At 32.1% G+C, this 16,897-nt stretch overlaps 1 protein-coding gene across 1 annotated transcript in view; it reads right to left on the minus strand.

Moving 5' to 3' along the window:
• The window catches only part of LOC126891003 (retinol dehydrogenase 12-like), a 44,102-nt gene that overhangs the window by 23,923 nt on the left and 3,282 nt on the right, over nt 1-16,897 (minus strand). Inside the window, exon 2 of the mRNA XM_050660216.1 lies at nt 12,345-12,668. Within this exon, the coding sequence (XP_050516173.1) occupies nt 12,345-12,668 (324 nt within the window). The remainder of the gene's footprint in view (nt 1-12,344; nt 12,669-16,897) is intronic.

Below are 16,897 nucleotides of genomic sequence, written 5' to 3' on the forward strand. Positions count from 1 at the left end.
AACATTACTGAGAAAATAATGTACTTGCGTTTTAACTCACCCTGTATTTGATATAAAGAAAATTAGCAATATCAATCATTCTTAAAAATTTTGACAATAAATAAAAAAATAAGGCATTAATAAACCATTGCTGCTGTGCTTATTTTTATTTATACAGGGAGTTGAACTTGTTACGATTTTCATACAAAATTGGTTATAACTTTGTAAATACCCTGTGTAACATTACAAACCTTTATATTTTTGTGATGGAGAAGTTAACAGGATTTCGAATATAAAATAAAATATAGGGTGTTCTATTTGAAAAAACATAAGTTAGGTCTGAAACTGTGTTATTGAACACCCTGTAACATTATAACTAATTTTGTAATGTGAATCCCAAAGGTGGCTAAAATTTTTTGTTATTAACTTTTATTGCTATCTATTACTATAGCAGAGCTATTGAGCTTTACCCTACTAATCAATCACCCTGTATATTAATTTTAGAGATCGAGTGCAATTTGTTGCGATTATTTCATGAATAAAACTGTTCAAAACCAAAATTTTATTATAATTTATTTATGTAAGTACAAATTACCTAGTACAATTAAACACACAGTTGTTATAAATATTTTACGGTTGAAAGTCATCACTTTTATAATTTTTAAAACATTAATTGTCAATAATGTCACTGAATGTATTTTTTCATAGCAACGAAGGGCATCTGACGTAATATACTTGACGACGGGAAATTATCAAAAATTATCGGGTATAATATCACAAGAGAGTGAGAATAAATTGAAAATAATGAGACAGTTTTCGAAAATTTGTTGTTTGACAACAAATTTGAGTAAAAATAAAGCATTATTTTCTTATTTATTCTTACTGTCGTGTGATATTCGTAAGATTATTTTTTAATACGTATATTATGGATATTTTCTTAAATGTGACAGTTGTCAAAACTAGGAAATTGGTTGCCATTAAACAGAAACAATCTAATTAAAAAAATTATATCGGTAATTTTCTGCAGTAGATAATTCTCAGTATAATTTTAATCTGATTGGACAGAATTAAACACGTGATCAAATATCTTACTATACGATTGGAAGTTAAAATCATTAAAAAATAATCAATTTAATTTAGATTTCTTTAGCTATTTATTGGTCAGAATCTCCTATGAATGAATAATCGGGTATAATATCACAAGAGAGTGAGTATAAATTGAAAATAATGCGACAGTTTTTCGAAAATTTGTTGTCTGGCAATAGACACGAGAGCCCGCAGGGCTCGAGTGGCTATTGCCCAATGACAACAAATTTGAGTAAAAAATGAAGCATTATTTCCTTATTTATTCTTACTGTCGTGTGATATTCGTAAGATTATTTTTTAATACGTATATTATGGATATTTTCTTAAATGTGACAGTTGTCAAAACTAGGAAACTGGTTGTCATTAAACAGAAACAATCTACTTAAAAAAATTATATCGGTAATTTTCTACAGTAGATAATTCTCAGTATAATTTTAATCTGATTGGACAGAATTAAACTCTTGATCAAATATTTTACTATACGATTGGAAATTAAAATCATTAAAAAATAATCACTGTAATTTTTATTCTTGTTGGTTTCTATTGGTCACAGATGTCGCTACCGCTACAGCGTCCGTTATACTCAGAACTATTATTATAATTCTGCTTAAATAGGCAGCTTGCTTTCGCTTCGATGATTCAGAGGTGTTCATATAGCCCCACTGAAGAGGTCTACATAGACCTAAATGGACGTATGGGAATGTTGGAACCGAAATAAAACATAAGCTGTTTTTAATTTTTCATTTTACTCATATTTTGAGAACACGGAAATACGGAATCCACTTTCGTTGGAATTTTTCCTAGACGAATAGACGGAATGTGACTGCATATTGTAGAGTCCCTTTGGTCTCCTTTATTCGCGATCTGCTTGCCATATAAATTGTAAAATGCAGAGATTAAGGATGTTACCAGAAAGTGATTCCATGAGAATTTTCAGATTTATTGTTTAGATCTGGGACTGCTCATTTCTCTTGAAATTGAGGGTTTATAGGCTGCCCATCACCAGAAAAACAGCCGGAGAGATCAAAAAGAGAAGAGAAATAATTAAAAATCTTTGAAAACCCCAAATTTTTTTTGGATGGTAGGCTATTGATTATGTTCAAAATAAGAGAGCTATAAGGAGCTACAACGTTAATGGACCTCTATATTAAAAAAACCGCGGAGTGCTACCATTTAAATGGGTGCGTTTTGAGAAAGGGGTGAATTAGTCACTAGGCACAGGGCGAATTAGGTTGAGTTCTTTGCACTTTTGGTACAAACACATCCACAGGAAAATTGTTCCAGGTTAAATTTACTAGCCAAACATCACATTTTAAAGTAAAAAATATTTTTTTTACAAAAATATATTCAAAAGAAAGCAAGAAAAAAACACGAAAGAAAGCAATTTTGTTTTTTGCCCCATAACTCTTTTCCACAGGGAAATAGGTATAGGCATTGCTTAAGCGAAAAATAACTTCCTCCCTTCCTCTTTAAAATGAAGTTTGGTAAAATTCTCTAAGATTTATAGTTTCCGAAATAGGATTTTTAAAATTTCGTCGCATATAGCCATTTTTTGCAATTTTCCCCATTATTTCGCAAACATTGTTCTGTAACTATTTCCTACGCATTTCTAGGTATATGCAATGGAACATTTAGTAGAAAGAGAAGTCAGTTATCTTTAAAATGGTCTACTGTATAAGGTTATACGGCTCATTTTAAGCAAGTTATGCTTTTTCAATGTTTCATATTTTTAATGATTTTTGATGTTATTAATGATTATTTTTTAAATTTCTCATTATGAGTTTTTTTCTTGTACATTTAGGTATATACATTGTGGAATAAAAAAAGCTTATTTTCTTTACTTTAAAATGGTGTATTGCAAAAAATTCTAGGACAATTTTAATTTGAGAAAAATTAAAAAATTTTTTTTTATTTTTTTCAATTAGAAAAATATAATTGCATACAGGGTGGGTCATGAGGAACTGTACATACTCCTACCTCGTATAGAGGCTCCTATGAGGAATAACAAATGACCATTAAAAAGTGTCTGCTCCCATTGTTTAATAATATACAGGGCGAGTTTCGCATTTTGACAGAAATTTGTATTCGTCATAATTTTTGAACGGTCAGATCGATGTGTCTCTTATTTTGGTCAATCGTTACACTATTACCACCTAATCAACTGATTTATTCAATCTTGAAAAAAATCAGGTCCGGCTTCAAAAAAATTAGTTCGTTTGGGTCTTAGAAAAAATTTCACCCTGTATAAGCTTTTTGAAAAGTATAATATGAATTTTACAAATTAGACAAATAAGCAATTAAAATGACATATTTATTTTTCCCCCCACACGATTACATAATTTTTCATAAAAAAATCAAATTTGACTATGAATTAAAAATTTGGTAAAGTGGAACATAGATTTAAAAAAGATAACTTTTATTATAAAAATTAATTTTTTTTTGAACAAATATTTATTTTATGTTACCACACAATCAATTGATTTATACAAACTAGAAAAAATCAGGCCCGGATTTAAAAAATTAGTTCGTTTTATTCTTAGAAAAAATATCACCCTGTATACGCTTTTTGAAAACTCTAATATGAATTTTACAAATTAGACAAACAGTCAATTAAAATTGCATATTTATTTTTTTCCCACACGATTACTTAATTTTTTATAAAAAAATCAAATTTGACTATGAATAATTAAAAGCTTGGTAAAGTGGACCATAGATTTAAAAAAAATTACTTTTATTACAAAAATTACTTTTTTTAAAAAATATTTAATTTATGTTACCATCCAATCAACTGATTTATTCAAACTAGAAAAAAATCAGGCCCGGATTTAAAAAATTGTTCGTTTTGGTCTTTCAAAAAAAAAAAAAAATTTCACCCTGTATACGCTTTCTGAAATGTCTAATATGAATTTTACAAATTAGACAAATAGGCAATTAAAATGGTATATTAATTTTTTCCCCACACGATTACTTAATTTTTTATTAAAAAATCAAATTTGTCAAAATCGGAATTTTAACCTAAAAATGAAAAAAAAATTAAATCACGGTTTAACTTGCTAGAACTCTGTTCAATTTTAATATTTTTTTTCTGAAATTTTTACAGGACATATTATTATGTCTTACCATTGTGAAGACTATGAAAATTGTTGTAGACTTTCAGTCTTCTTATCATAAAAGTTATGAATTTTAAAAAATAAAAGGTACAGATTCGTGAATTGCAAAGTTAAATCACAAAAATTAAGTGAAAAAATTTAAAATTGATCTATTTGATCACGTCTATGTTAAACTATAGAGTCCAAAGAGAAGTATTATGGGTTTTAGATCGAGACGTGGTATAGAAAAAAAAATTGTGAAGCTTTTAATTTTAAGAAAAACGTTGTTTATTTTTTTTTTATTTTTATGGTAAAATTCCGAGTTTGACAAATTTGATTTTTTAATAAAAAATTAAGTAATCGTGTGGGGAAAAAATTAATACGCCATTTTAATTGCCTATTTGTCTAATTTGCAAAATTCATACTAGAGTTTTCAAAAAGCGTATACAGGGTAAAATTTGAAGACCAAAACGAACAAATTTTTTAAATCCGGGCCTGATTTTTCTCTAGTTTGAATAAATCAGTTGATTGGGTGGTAATATAAATTGAATATTTGTTCAAAAAAATTAATTTTTGTAATAAAAGTTAATATTTTTAAATCTGGTCTACTAAATATGGTTTACTTTACCAAACTTTTAATTATTCATAGTCAAATTTGATTTTTTTATAAAAAAATTAAGTAATCGTGTGGGAAAAAATAAATATGCCATTTTAATTGCCTATTTGTCAAATTTGTAAAATTCGTATTAGAGTTTTCAAAAAGCGTATACAGGGTGAATTTTTTTCTAAGACCCAAACGAACTAATTTTTTAAATTCAGGCCTGATTTTTTTCTAGTTTGTATAAATCAGTTGATTGGGTGGTAACATAAATTAAATATTTGTTCAAAAAAAATTAATTTTTGTAAAAAAAATTTATTTTTTTTTTAAATCTATAGTTCACTTTACCAAACTTTTAATTCATAGTCAAATTTGATTTTTTTTATAAAAAATTAAGTAATAGTGTGGGGACAAAAATAAATATGTCATTTTAATTGCTTATTTGTCTAATTTGTAAAATTCATATTATAGTTTTCAAAAAGCGTATACAGGGTGAAATTTTTTCTAAGACCTAAACGAACTAATTTTTTTGAAGCCGGACCTGATTTTTTCAAGTTTAAATAAATCAGTTGATTTGGTGGTAATAGTGTAACGATTGACCAAAATAAGAGACACATGGATCTGACCTTTTAAAAATTATGACGAATACAAATTTCTGTCAAAATACGAAACTCGCCCTGTATATTATTAAACAATGGGAGCAGACACTTTTTAATGGTCATTTGTTATTCCCCATAGGAGCCTCTATACGAGGTCGGAGTATGTACAGTTCCTCATGACTCACCCTGCATTATAACATAATTGTTAATTCCAAATAACTTTTCTTAATCACACTTTTCGATATTATGAAATATAAAGGTACTTTACTCTTGAGCGAAATTCATATTTTTTAACATACCTCGTACACTATGGATAAAATTTTATATCTGATAATTGCATCTTAGGTATTAGACTATGCAGAGCATTTTATAAATAATTTTTTTTCATAAAGTTAATAATAAAAAAGTTTTCCATATGTTTCCAACTTAGTAGGACCTATTGCATGTGTATGTGTCACATTTTGATATCTTGTTTAAAAATAGTTCCAGAATTTTTTACTATACACCATTTTAAAGTAAATAAAATATGCTTTTTTTGTTAGACAATGTATATACCTACATATACAATAAAAAAAGTTATAATAAGAAATTTAAAAATAATCGTAAAATATATCAATAATCTTAAAAGTATAAAGTATAAACAACCATACTTGCTTAAAAATAGTCATACATCGTTTTACGATAGACCATTTTAAAGGTAATTGACCTTTTCTTCCTATTAAATGTAAAATATAACATTGCATATACCTAAAGCTACGTAGAAAAAAGTTACAGAACAATGTTTGAGAAGAAACAAGGAAAATGGGCCAAAACCGCTGTGAGTGGGGAACTTTAAAAAATCATATTTTGGAAACCATAAATCACAGAGACTTTTACTAAACGTCATTTTAAATAGTAAGGATGAAAGTTTTTTCTGTGAAGCAATGCCTATACCAATATCCCCGTGGAAAAAAGTTATGGGCCAAAAAGCAAAATTGCTGTCTTTTGTATTTTTTTCTTGCTTTTCGTTTGAATATATTTTTATAAAATAAATATTTTTGACTTTAAAATGTGATGTTTGGATAGTAAATTTAACCTGGAACAATTTTCCTGTAGATGTGTTTGTACCAAAAGTGCATATAACTCACCCTAATTCGCCCTGTGCCTAGGGACTAATTCATCCCTTTCTCAAAAACGCACCCCTTTAAATGGTAGCACTCCGCGTGTTTTTCATATTTAGAGTTCCATTGACTATATGAAACAACAAAACCACGTTAACGTTGTAGTTCCTTTCTAAAATACATAATCAATAGTCTATGGATTGGGACAAGGGTTAGGGTCAACATTTTGGGCAGAAATTTAAAATTGAAGGTTTATTTATAGGCTACCTATCACCAGAAAACAGCCCGGGAGATCAACATTTTTAAACTTTGGTTTTTTCGGAACACCCTAATAAAGGGTTCGGGGAACATATTTAAATAAAATGAAATATCAGTATGATTAGTGATGTGAGTCGAGAATATTTCCAAGCGAATATTCACGAACATTGGAAAGTTTCCGAGAATATTCGCCTATAAAATATGGAAGTATTCTCCTGACCGCGAATATTTCCGGAAACTTTTAATGGAAAATTCTCGAGAATATTTCCGAGAACTTTCGAGAATGTTTCCGAGAATATTTCCGAGAACTTTCCATAATATTTTCGAGCACTTTTGAGAATATAAAGCATTTACATTAGGCATTCAGTGTGATGGCTGGTCAAATATAAGAAACCAATCTGTTATTAACTTTAAGGGCGTTTAGACGTCGCGATACATGCGAGCAATTTTTGTGACGATAAATTGCTACGATTTACTGATTTTTATAAAGCTGTTTGGGAGCTGCGATATATTGTCGCGATTGATTATAAACTGAAACAACTCTATCGTTACAATAAATTGATGCAATCCTATAGGTACCAACTCCAATCCAATTCCAATCCCGATAAATCGCTGCGATGTACCGTTTACCCACAACGATAAATTGAAACAACTCGATTGATATCGATAAATTTCACGGATTTAGGGCTGTGTCTAAACGCTGCCTTATAAACTGAAACAACTCGATCGTTACAATAAATTGCTGCAATCCGATACCAACTCCAATCCCCCAATTCCGATAAATCGCTGCAGTGTACAGTTTACACTCAACGATAAATTGAAACAACTCGATTGATATCGATAAATTGCTGCGATTTATAGCGGTGTCTAAACGCTTCTTTGACAACACCTGAACCAGTAATGTGTATACTTAAACACTTTTTACAGATTGTGAAAGGCACACAGCTGAATATCTTTCACAAGAAATAATAAATAATTTAATATAAAGGAAGTCAGCCAGAAAAATTTTGTGGGATTGTTACAGACAATGCAGCACCAAAGGCAAAATGATCGATAAAAAACAAATATAATTTTATTGAAGCATATTCCTGTGTTTCTCATACATTAAATTTGTTGGTGTCTGATTTGATGAACCTATATTCTCTTAAGAAGAAAACATAAAAACCAAGGGAACCGAGACAAATATAGAGAACAACAACAACGTATAAGAAGAGAGATAAGAACGGCAAAAAATAAGTGGCTAAAGAAACAGTGTGAGGAAATGGAACAGTTACAAAAACAACATGATGACCACAACCTACATAAGAAACTAAAGGAGGTAGCTGGAATATACAGAAAAAAGAAATTTTTTAACTTAAAAAATGAACAAGGAAAAATGGCACAAGATGATAGAGAGAGGAAACTCATATGGGAAAAATACATCAAAAATCTCTTTGCAGACGAGAGGCCTGAGATAGAAGTCGTTCAGGAACAAGTGATAGATATTAACAACCTATCTGGTCCCGAGATCACAATTGAAGAAATTACTAGAGCAATAAATACCTCGAAAGACGGGAAAGCAGTTGGACCTGATAAAATTCCTGTTGAGTTACTCAGATTGTTAGATGAAGAGGGAATTACGATACTCCAAAGATTTTTCAACCAAATCTATAAAAAAGGAAAATTCCCTGTCCAATGGCTTGTATCTACCTTTATCCCTTTGCCAAAAAAGAACAACGCAACAAAGTGTTAAGAGCACCGACTGATAAGTCTGATGAGCCATTCTTTAAAAATATTCCTCAACGTTTTTCACTACAGAATCTCCACAAAATGCGATAAGGTTATTGGTTGCTTACAATTTGGATTTCGAAAAGGCCTGGGTACCAGGGAAGCACTAGTTGCAACCCAAGCGCTAGCTCAGAACTGCTACGATCAAAGGAAAGATGTAATGATGTGCTTTATAGATTATGAAAAAGCCTTCGATCGAGTACAACATCATAAACTCGTACATATACTAAAACCACTCGACATAGATCAAAAAGAGATTCGTTGCATAGAGGCTCTTTACTGGAATCAAACAGCTGTCGTCAAGGTGGATAATGAAACAACGCAAGCTCAAAAAATTCTGAGAGATGTAAGACAGGGATGCATTCTCTCCCCACTACTGTTCAATCTATATTCAGAAAGTATCTTCCAGGAAGCTCTTGAGGTATGCGAAAGCGGCATCAAAGTGAATGGTACCTGGGTCAATAATATACGATATGCGGATGATTCGGTCTTAATAGCAGACAATATAGAAGACCTCCAAAACCTTGTAAGAAAGTTTAAGTACCTGGGAACCTGGCTATGTGAAGACTGGATGTCGGATATGGAAATTAAATGTCGGATAGAAAGAGCCAGAAGTGCATTCATGAAATTTAGAAACGTCTTTACGAACTCTGACTTTGACCTAAACCTAAGATTAAAATTCACAAAATGCTATATATGGTCGGTGCTCCTATATGGCATGGAAGGATGGACTTTAAAAATAAACACAATGAATAAGCTAGAGGCATTTGAGATGTGGATCTATCGACGAATCCTTAAAGTTCCCTGGACCGCAAGAATAACAAATGAAGAAATCCTGAGAAGAATTGGTACAGACAACTGATGAGCACAATTAAACAGAGAAAAACGGCATACTTGGGACACATAATTAGAAATGAAAGATATCAGTTTCTGCAAACCTTAATTGAAGGAAAGATCGAAGGAAGAAGGGGAGTGGGCAGGAAGAAAATGTTATGGCTCCGTAATGTAAAACAATGGACAGGACTAAAAAACATAGGAGACCTAATACATACTGCAAGAGATAGAGAAAAAAGGTCAAACGTGATCGCGAACAACCATTAGTGGATTGCATAAGAAGAAGAAGAATATTCTCTTAAAAATGGTAAGGCATGTTGTAAAGGAATTGTTAAAAAGGTAACTATGTAATTCCCACATATCTCTTGCCCGATTTACTACAATCTAGCTTCAAAACTACAATAAAGTTATATCATTAAACTTCCTGTAAAAACTAGATCGGGTTCAATCCTTAATTGTAAAATAGTCTTATTGTGTTTGAAAGTGCTTTACAAATGATTATGGTCATAGAGGGAGAAAATTTAAAATTTTCACGGAATTTTAAATAAAACTGTCTGGATGATGAAATATTTTGAATAAAGTTGCAAAAGGTAGCAGTTGTGCTAACACCAATAATAATTGTAAAATGGATTACTTCATTGGAAGGCAATATGTTTAAAATATCCCAGGTTGTCGAGGCATTTAAGAACATAGCAAATATTTTTACCGAGAATATTCCATTACTTCCCGCCAGTAAGCCCGAGGAAAAGGAATGCTTATATCTAAATTAGAAAAAAAAAAGAAAAAAATGGCAGTGAAGCCTGTGCACTATGCTGCAAACTTGCTTTATTCTGTTAACAGGACAAAGAATCACTGGTAAAGAACATATTAGCTAAGCAGTGTATAGACAAAATATTAACCAACCATCCCAAGTTTATTGACAAAAAGAAAACATTTTTACAGAACTAACATACAATAGACATACAACATACATACAATACACACTAACATACAATAGACTAACAAGAAAAAAAAATATTTCCATAAGTTTCCGAAAGTTTCCAATATTCCCGGAAAGTTTCCCGAAACTTTCCGGCGTTTGAATCTTCCCGCAAATTTTGCATCACTAATTATGATGATTATTGTGGGTCAATTTATTGCATCACTAATTATGGTGGCGAAAAAGGAAGCGAAAGTAGCAGTAGCAAAAGCCAAAGCAGAAGCGTATTCAAACCTATATGATCAACTTGATACCAGGGAAGGCGAAACGAAGATATATAAAATAGCCAAACAGAGAGCAAGGAAAGCAAAAGATTTTAATCAGATTAGATGTATCCGAGATGAAAATAATAAAATACTAGTTCACGAAAGGGAAGTCAAAAAGAGATGGAGAAAGTACTTTGACAGCTTATTAAATGAAGAATTTGACAGACAGCCTGTAGAGTCAACGGAGACAGTAGCAGCAATGGTCACCAAAATAACCAACGAGGAAGTGGCTCAAGCGCTTCAAAAAATAAAGAAAGGAAAAGCGGTAGGACCAGATGATATTCCTGGGGAAGTATGGAGAGCATTGGGAGAGACAGGAACAAGGTGGCTAGCAGGTCTATTTAATAGAATTATGGAAGTCGGACAAATGCCAGACGAATGGAGAAGCAGTATACTGGTACCTGTTTACAAAAACAAGGGAGATATACAACAATGTACAAACTACAGGGCTATAAAACTGCTTAGCCACACCATGAAAATATGGGAAAGAGTAATTGACAGACGGATACGTGAAGAGACCGAAATATCCGAGAATCAATTTGGCTTTATGCAGGGTAGATCAACAACAGATGCAATTTTCATTATAAGGCAGTTGATGGAAAAATACAGGAGTAAAGAAACAAACGCTCATATGGTATTCATTGATCTTGAGAAAGCATATGATAGATTTCCTCGAGAGATTCTGTGGTGGGCACTCAATAAGAAAGGAGTCCCTGGTGAATATGTAAAGATTGTGAGGGATATGTATGAGGGAGTAACGACTAGTGTTAGGACAGGTGTGGGAGAGACTGATCAATTTCATGTGAAAGTAGGATTGCACCAAGGCTCTGTGCTTAGTCCGTATTTATTCTCATTAGTTTTGGACCAGATAACAGCGAAACTACAGGGTAACATTCCATGGTGCTTAATGTATGCTGATGATGTCGTGTTAGTAGGAAATAGTGAAAGAGACTTAGAACAAAAACTGGAACAGTGGAGACAAGCTCTGGAGGAAAAAGGTTTAAAACTTAGTAGGACAAAAACAGAGTATTTGGAATGTTCATTTAAAGATGGAGCTACTACAAATAAAATGGTATCTTTGGATGGTGAAATGATTGTGAAAAGCAATAGTTTTAAGTACCTAGGATCGGTATTACAGAGTAATGGAGAAATAGATGGAGATGCATGCAGTAGAATTAGGGTTGGATGGATGAAGTGGAAAGAAGCGAGTGGTGTGTTGTGTGACAGAAAAATTCCAATGAAGCTGAAGGGAAAATTCTATAAAACAGCCATAAGACCGGCTATGATGTACGGAACTGAAGGTTGGGCAGTGAAAAAGAAAGAGGAACAACGAATGCATGTGGCGGAAATGAGAATGCTTAGATGGATGAGTGGAGTGACAAAGAAGGATAAAATTAGAAATGAGTATATTAGGGGAAGTCTAGGTGTGGCACCAATTGATGCCAAAATGAGAGAGCATAGGTTAAGATGGTTCGGTCATGTTCAACGTCGAGACGTTAATCACCCAATACGAAGAATAGCTGAAGTGCAGATTCCTGGAAGGAGTAGGAGAGGAAGACCAAAGAAGACCTGGGGGGAGGCGATAAGGCAGGACATGTTGGTAAAGGGGATTAACATTGATATGACCCAAGACAGAATTGTGTGGAGAAATGCAATTAGGGAAGCCGACCCCGCATAGGGATAAGGCAAAGAGAATGATGATGATGATGATGATTGTGGGTCAATTTATCGATGAGAATAACAACATGCATTATGAAAATTCAAGACAAATATTAAACATTGATCTTACCCACAAGTAGATGAGTTAGCAGAAACGCGCTAAAATGGTTAACCTGCATGGTTTCATTCAACCCGTCCTCTGTAGGAACGTCTAAACATTGTGGAATCCCAGCATTATTAATTAATATATCTAATTTTGATTCCGACTCGTTTAACCTACTTGCAAGTTGACGTACTGATTTAAAGGAGCTCATATTAACATGTTCCAGTACTATATTCGGGTTATTGGTTTCCCATATAATCTGTTGCCTCAGCTTTTCATCTATTGTTCTGCTGGCTATGATAACTTTGCAGCCCCTAGAGGCGAGTTGTAAAACTATGTCATATCCTATGCCTAAAAAAAAACGTATGTAAATTACTTTATCGGTAACAAATAGATACAAAAGCAGTGGAAGGAATAGGAACAAAACTTCACTAAACAATAACAATAATAAACTAAGTTTTTGATCTAAAAGCACATAAATAGTTATTTATGTATTAAGAGCGAAAAGTGATAGGTCTGGATCCCGCGTATGAAAAAAAAGTTGATTAATAGCAAGCTGAAAATTTGTTAATAGCTTTACTTAAAGTTAATAGATAAACTTTGATATATGGGAACACTGTAACAGGGGCAGTTTTAATTGTGGAATAGGTTAAAAATTTGGAACGGTCAGACCACGAAAACGGCACATTTATTTTGTCCGACAGAACAGACTTAAACTCTCCGAACAGAGATTAAACTCTCGTGCAAAAATCAGACTGCTATTTATCACCTGTCATAATTCCTGTCATTTGACATATTCTACATGTTCCACTCATTAAAACGCCCATTTGGTGATAAATAGCAGTCTGATTTTTGCATGAGGGTTTATTCTCTGTTCGGAGAGTTTAAGTCTGTTTTGTCGGACAAAATACATGTGCCGTTTTCGTGGTCTGACTGTTCCAAATTTTTAACCTGTTCCACAATTAAAACTTCCCCTGTTCCAGTGTTCCCGTACATCAAAGTTTGTCCGACTACATACCCTTAAGCTATTTACAAATTTTCAGCTTGCTATTAATAAACTTTTTTTTCATACGCGGGATCCAGACCTACATTATTGCTTGAGAGTAAAAACTCGAAAGCAATAACTAGGGATGGGAAAATCCTACCGGTTTAAACCTAAAACCGGTTTTTTACTTCGCAATAACCGGTTTTACCGGTTGCTTTTTTGTCCCGATTATAACCAGTTTTTTCTTTTTAAAGTAAAAACCGGCTATTAGGTTTTTACGGTGATTAGGATTAGGTTAGGTATTATTTCGGATCCCAGTCATAATTTTATTATTCTCATGTAATTATTCCAAACAAAACTATAATTCAAATTTTATTTTATTTTGTAAAATACAGAAGCAAACTGAAAGTGCAATCTCACATCAGCCAGAAACAACTATTAAGTTTTATTATAATATTTCCTTGAAAAGGTATTTATAATCATAATATTTACATAAGAAGTGATCTAGTTGATTTAGACGCACACATCATCTATTTTTCCCTCTTAACTCTTGACATTGAAAGTGGGTGAATGACTTTTTCTGATTACCAAAAATAATGCTCTGACTATGAATATCGAATTACTGATTACGAATACGAATCTCCAAGAATTTCGCTACGTTTTCAAAACGATACACTCATACAGGAAGTATTAAATGAGTTAAAATGTACCTATTCTACAAATATACAAACGTGTCAAAAGTAATACATGTCCGTTCGATAGTACTAATTTTGATCATATTGATATCGAGTCGAATGGAGTATCGCAAACTAAAGTGTATTGTAAATGTAACTTTGTAACCTATTGGATTAAAAAAACCGAAAACCGGTTTTTCCAAAAAAAGTTTTTTTGGCCGGTTATAACCGCCAAGTTAAACCGTAAGCAAAAAAACCGGTATAACCGAAAACCGGTGTTTTGTCAAAAACCGCCATCCCTAGCAATAACGTCACTTTGCGCTTGTAATACATGCAAAATTTTTTCTACAATCATTTAATAAAATGAAATTATTTTTAAATCATTAACTTTATTCATAACATTAACTTTTATACCTATCAGTTTGAATGTTCAATGTGTTTGTATTGTATGGTTGTACGGTTGCTACGGACAACGTGCGTAAAATCAAACTTTACGCGCTAGAGCGATAAAGTGACGGTACTCAGTAAACGTCAACTTTTCGTTACCATTGACAAGCGAAAAAGTCTTCTTTATCAAGTGATTGTAGAAAAATACTATTAAAAATATTACTTTACATCCCACCAGATTGAAAACAATGGGAACCTTCTCTGGTTACATCTCCGAGGCTTCTAAAATTTTCAAGCCATAACGGATGCTGAGACTAAAGAAGATGAGGGAATTTTACAATTTATAATTCACGTCCCATCTGCTCTGCGCGGTAAAGTTCCAACGAGAATGGTTCCCTTCGTACTCCAATCAGAGTAAACATGTAAATCAAAACTGAATAATCATTTTCAATTTCGTTGCAGAGAGTGCAGCAAGTACCTCTACCGGTTTCGAAACTGATTAGTCTCTCATCAGGAGGCACATATGCTGCTCTCTCTGGCCCAACCAGAACAAACCCCGGCGTGCAGTCACGGTTGCAACGAACAAAATGGCAGGGATACCCTAGCGGCAACTGCTAGCAAAAGACGAAGTTTTCAATCTAATCTCGTTGGAACCATTCTCGTTGGAACGTTACCGAGCTTAGCAGATGGGACGTGAATTATAAATTGTAAAATTCCCTCATCTTCTTTAGTCTCAGCATCCGTTATGGCTTAAAAATTTTAGAAGCCTAGGAGGTGTAACCAGAGATAGTCGAGGAAATGAAGCATTTTGGCTCGAAATCTTTTCGTCCAGCATGGATTTACTTGAAATTTTCACAGAAGGTAGGGAATAGTCCGAGGATCATTTTCTATATCATGCTGCTGTACGCTAAAACCTTGGGGGTGGTTGCCACCCCATCTCGGGGGCGGGAATTTTTTTATTACATTTTAACCATGTAAATCGATGTAAAAAGTAATTCTAAGAAAAAAATGTTTTTTACATTTTCTTCGTAAAACTAATATTTTTCGAGTTATTCGCGCTTGAAAGTAACAGTTTTTCGACGAAAAAATTGACTTTTTTAGAGGGTTTTTTTAAGAATATCTCGAAAAATATGCATTTAATCAAAAAACTGTACATATCAAAATTATATCTTTAAGTAACACAAACCAAATTCTTTTTCTGTAATATCTTTAAGACCAATACAAACCGAGATACGGCATGTTAAAAGTTAGCTTTTTTCGTCAAATGCATAATTTGAAATATTCAAAGCCAAATAACGGAAAAACTTTGCATTTTTCGAGGAAACGCTTAAAAAATCTTTTTGTAAGTATACAGTTAGACCTTTCAAAAAATAATAATAAAAAGTTTCTAGCCTGAAAATTAAGCGACTTATGATTAAAAAAAAGTCGGTACCTGCTATTCTCTATGAAAAAAGCACCTTTACCTTCCTAATTTAAAATTGGTCTTCACTTTTTTATAATTCCTTTTATATTTGTATTATGAATACACCCAAGAAGTTTGACCTATTTAAAAGGTCTAATTTTGGAAAAATTGGAGTTTAAAGAAAAATTAATTTTTTGCAATTTCTCATTTTTCATCTTTTACTTCAAAATATCTCCGAAAATACTGGAGATACGAAAAAAATGATGGACTACTAAATTGTATCTTTTTTAATAGCTAAAATTTCTTTGTGCATAAATTTTCATTACAGTAAACAGTTAGCGAGATATAGCTGTTTAAAACCTCTATTTACGAGCAAACATCCCCTTATTCGAGCCCTTTAAACCCACCCTAATTAAAAACTAAGTGATCTTACGAAATTTAGTTTACACAATCTTATAACTCTTCAAAAATCCTACAAAGTCGTATTTGAAAAAACTTTTTATCCCTAAAAATCAAGGAGCTATGTTTATAAAACGATATTGTCCGCTTATGGATAATTTTCAATGTATGTATAATACCACAGAACCGGTTCGTATAATGGAAGATAACTAAAAATCTATTTGTATTTGTATTTGTACATATTTGTAAATTCGTATTTTTGTGTAAATAAATGTTTTTGTAATTCTTTAATTCTACTTTTTTTTCTGTATAGATCTATTAAAATATCTACTTATAAAAACTGTAATGTTATTAAGGGTGCTTTTTAAGGGTTGAAATATTATAATATTATATCCTAGAGTATAAAACAATCATTATTTAACCAATCAAAACCAAATTTTACCCGTATTAAAGTTTACAATGTTTTTATAAAATTTTTGACAATAAGGGGTAGTTTACACCCCTAAAAATAATCAACGCCCTTAAGCATGATATAGAATATGAAGTAGAGGGTGGGATTATCCTAATCCCAAATTTTTATGTAAATCGATGCAAGCCGAAATTATTTTTTTAGGATAAGTAAATGTTTTATATATAGCTCCAACAAGGGTGGTTTTAAGGGTTGAAATATTATGATAGTATATCTTAAAGCATAAAACAATCATTATGTAACGAATAAGAACCAAATGTTGAC

The sequence above is a fragment of the Diabrotica virgifera genome, chromosome 1 (assembly GCF_917563875.1).
Source record: "Diabrotica virgifera virgifera chromosome 1, PGI_DIABVI_V3a".
Taxonomy (NCBI): Eukaryota; Metazoa; Arthropoda; class Insecta; order Coleoptera; family Chrysomelidae; genus Diabrotica; species Diabrotica virgifera.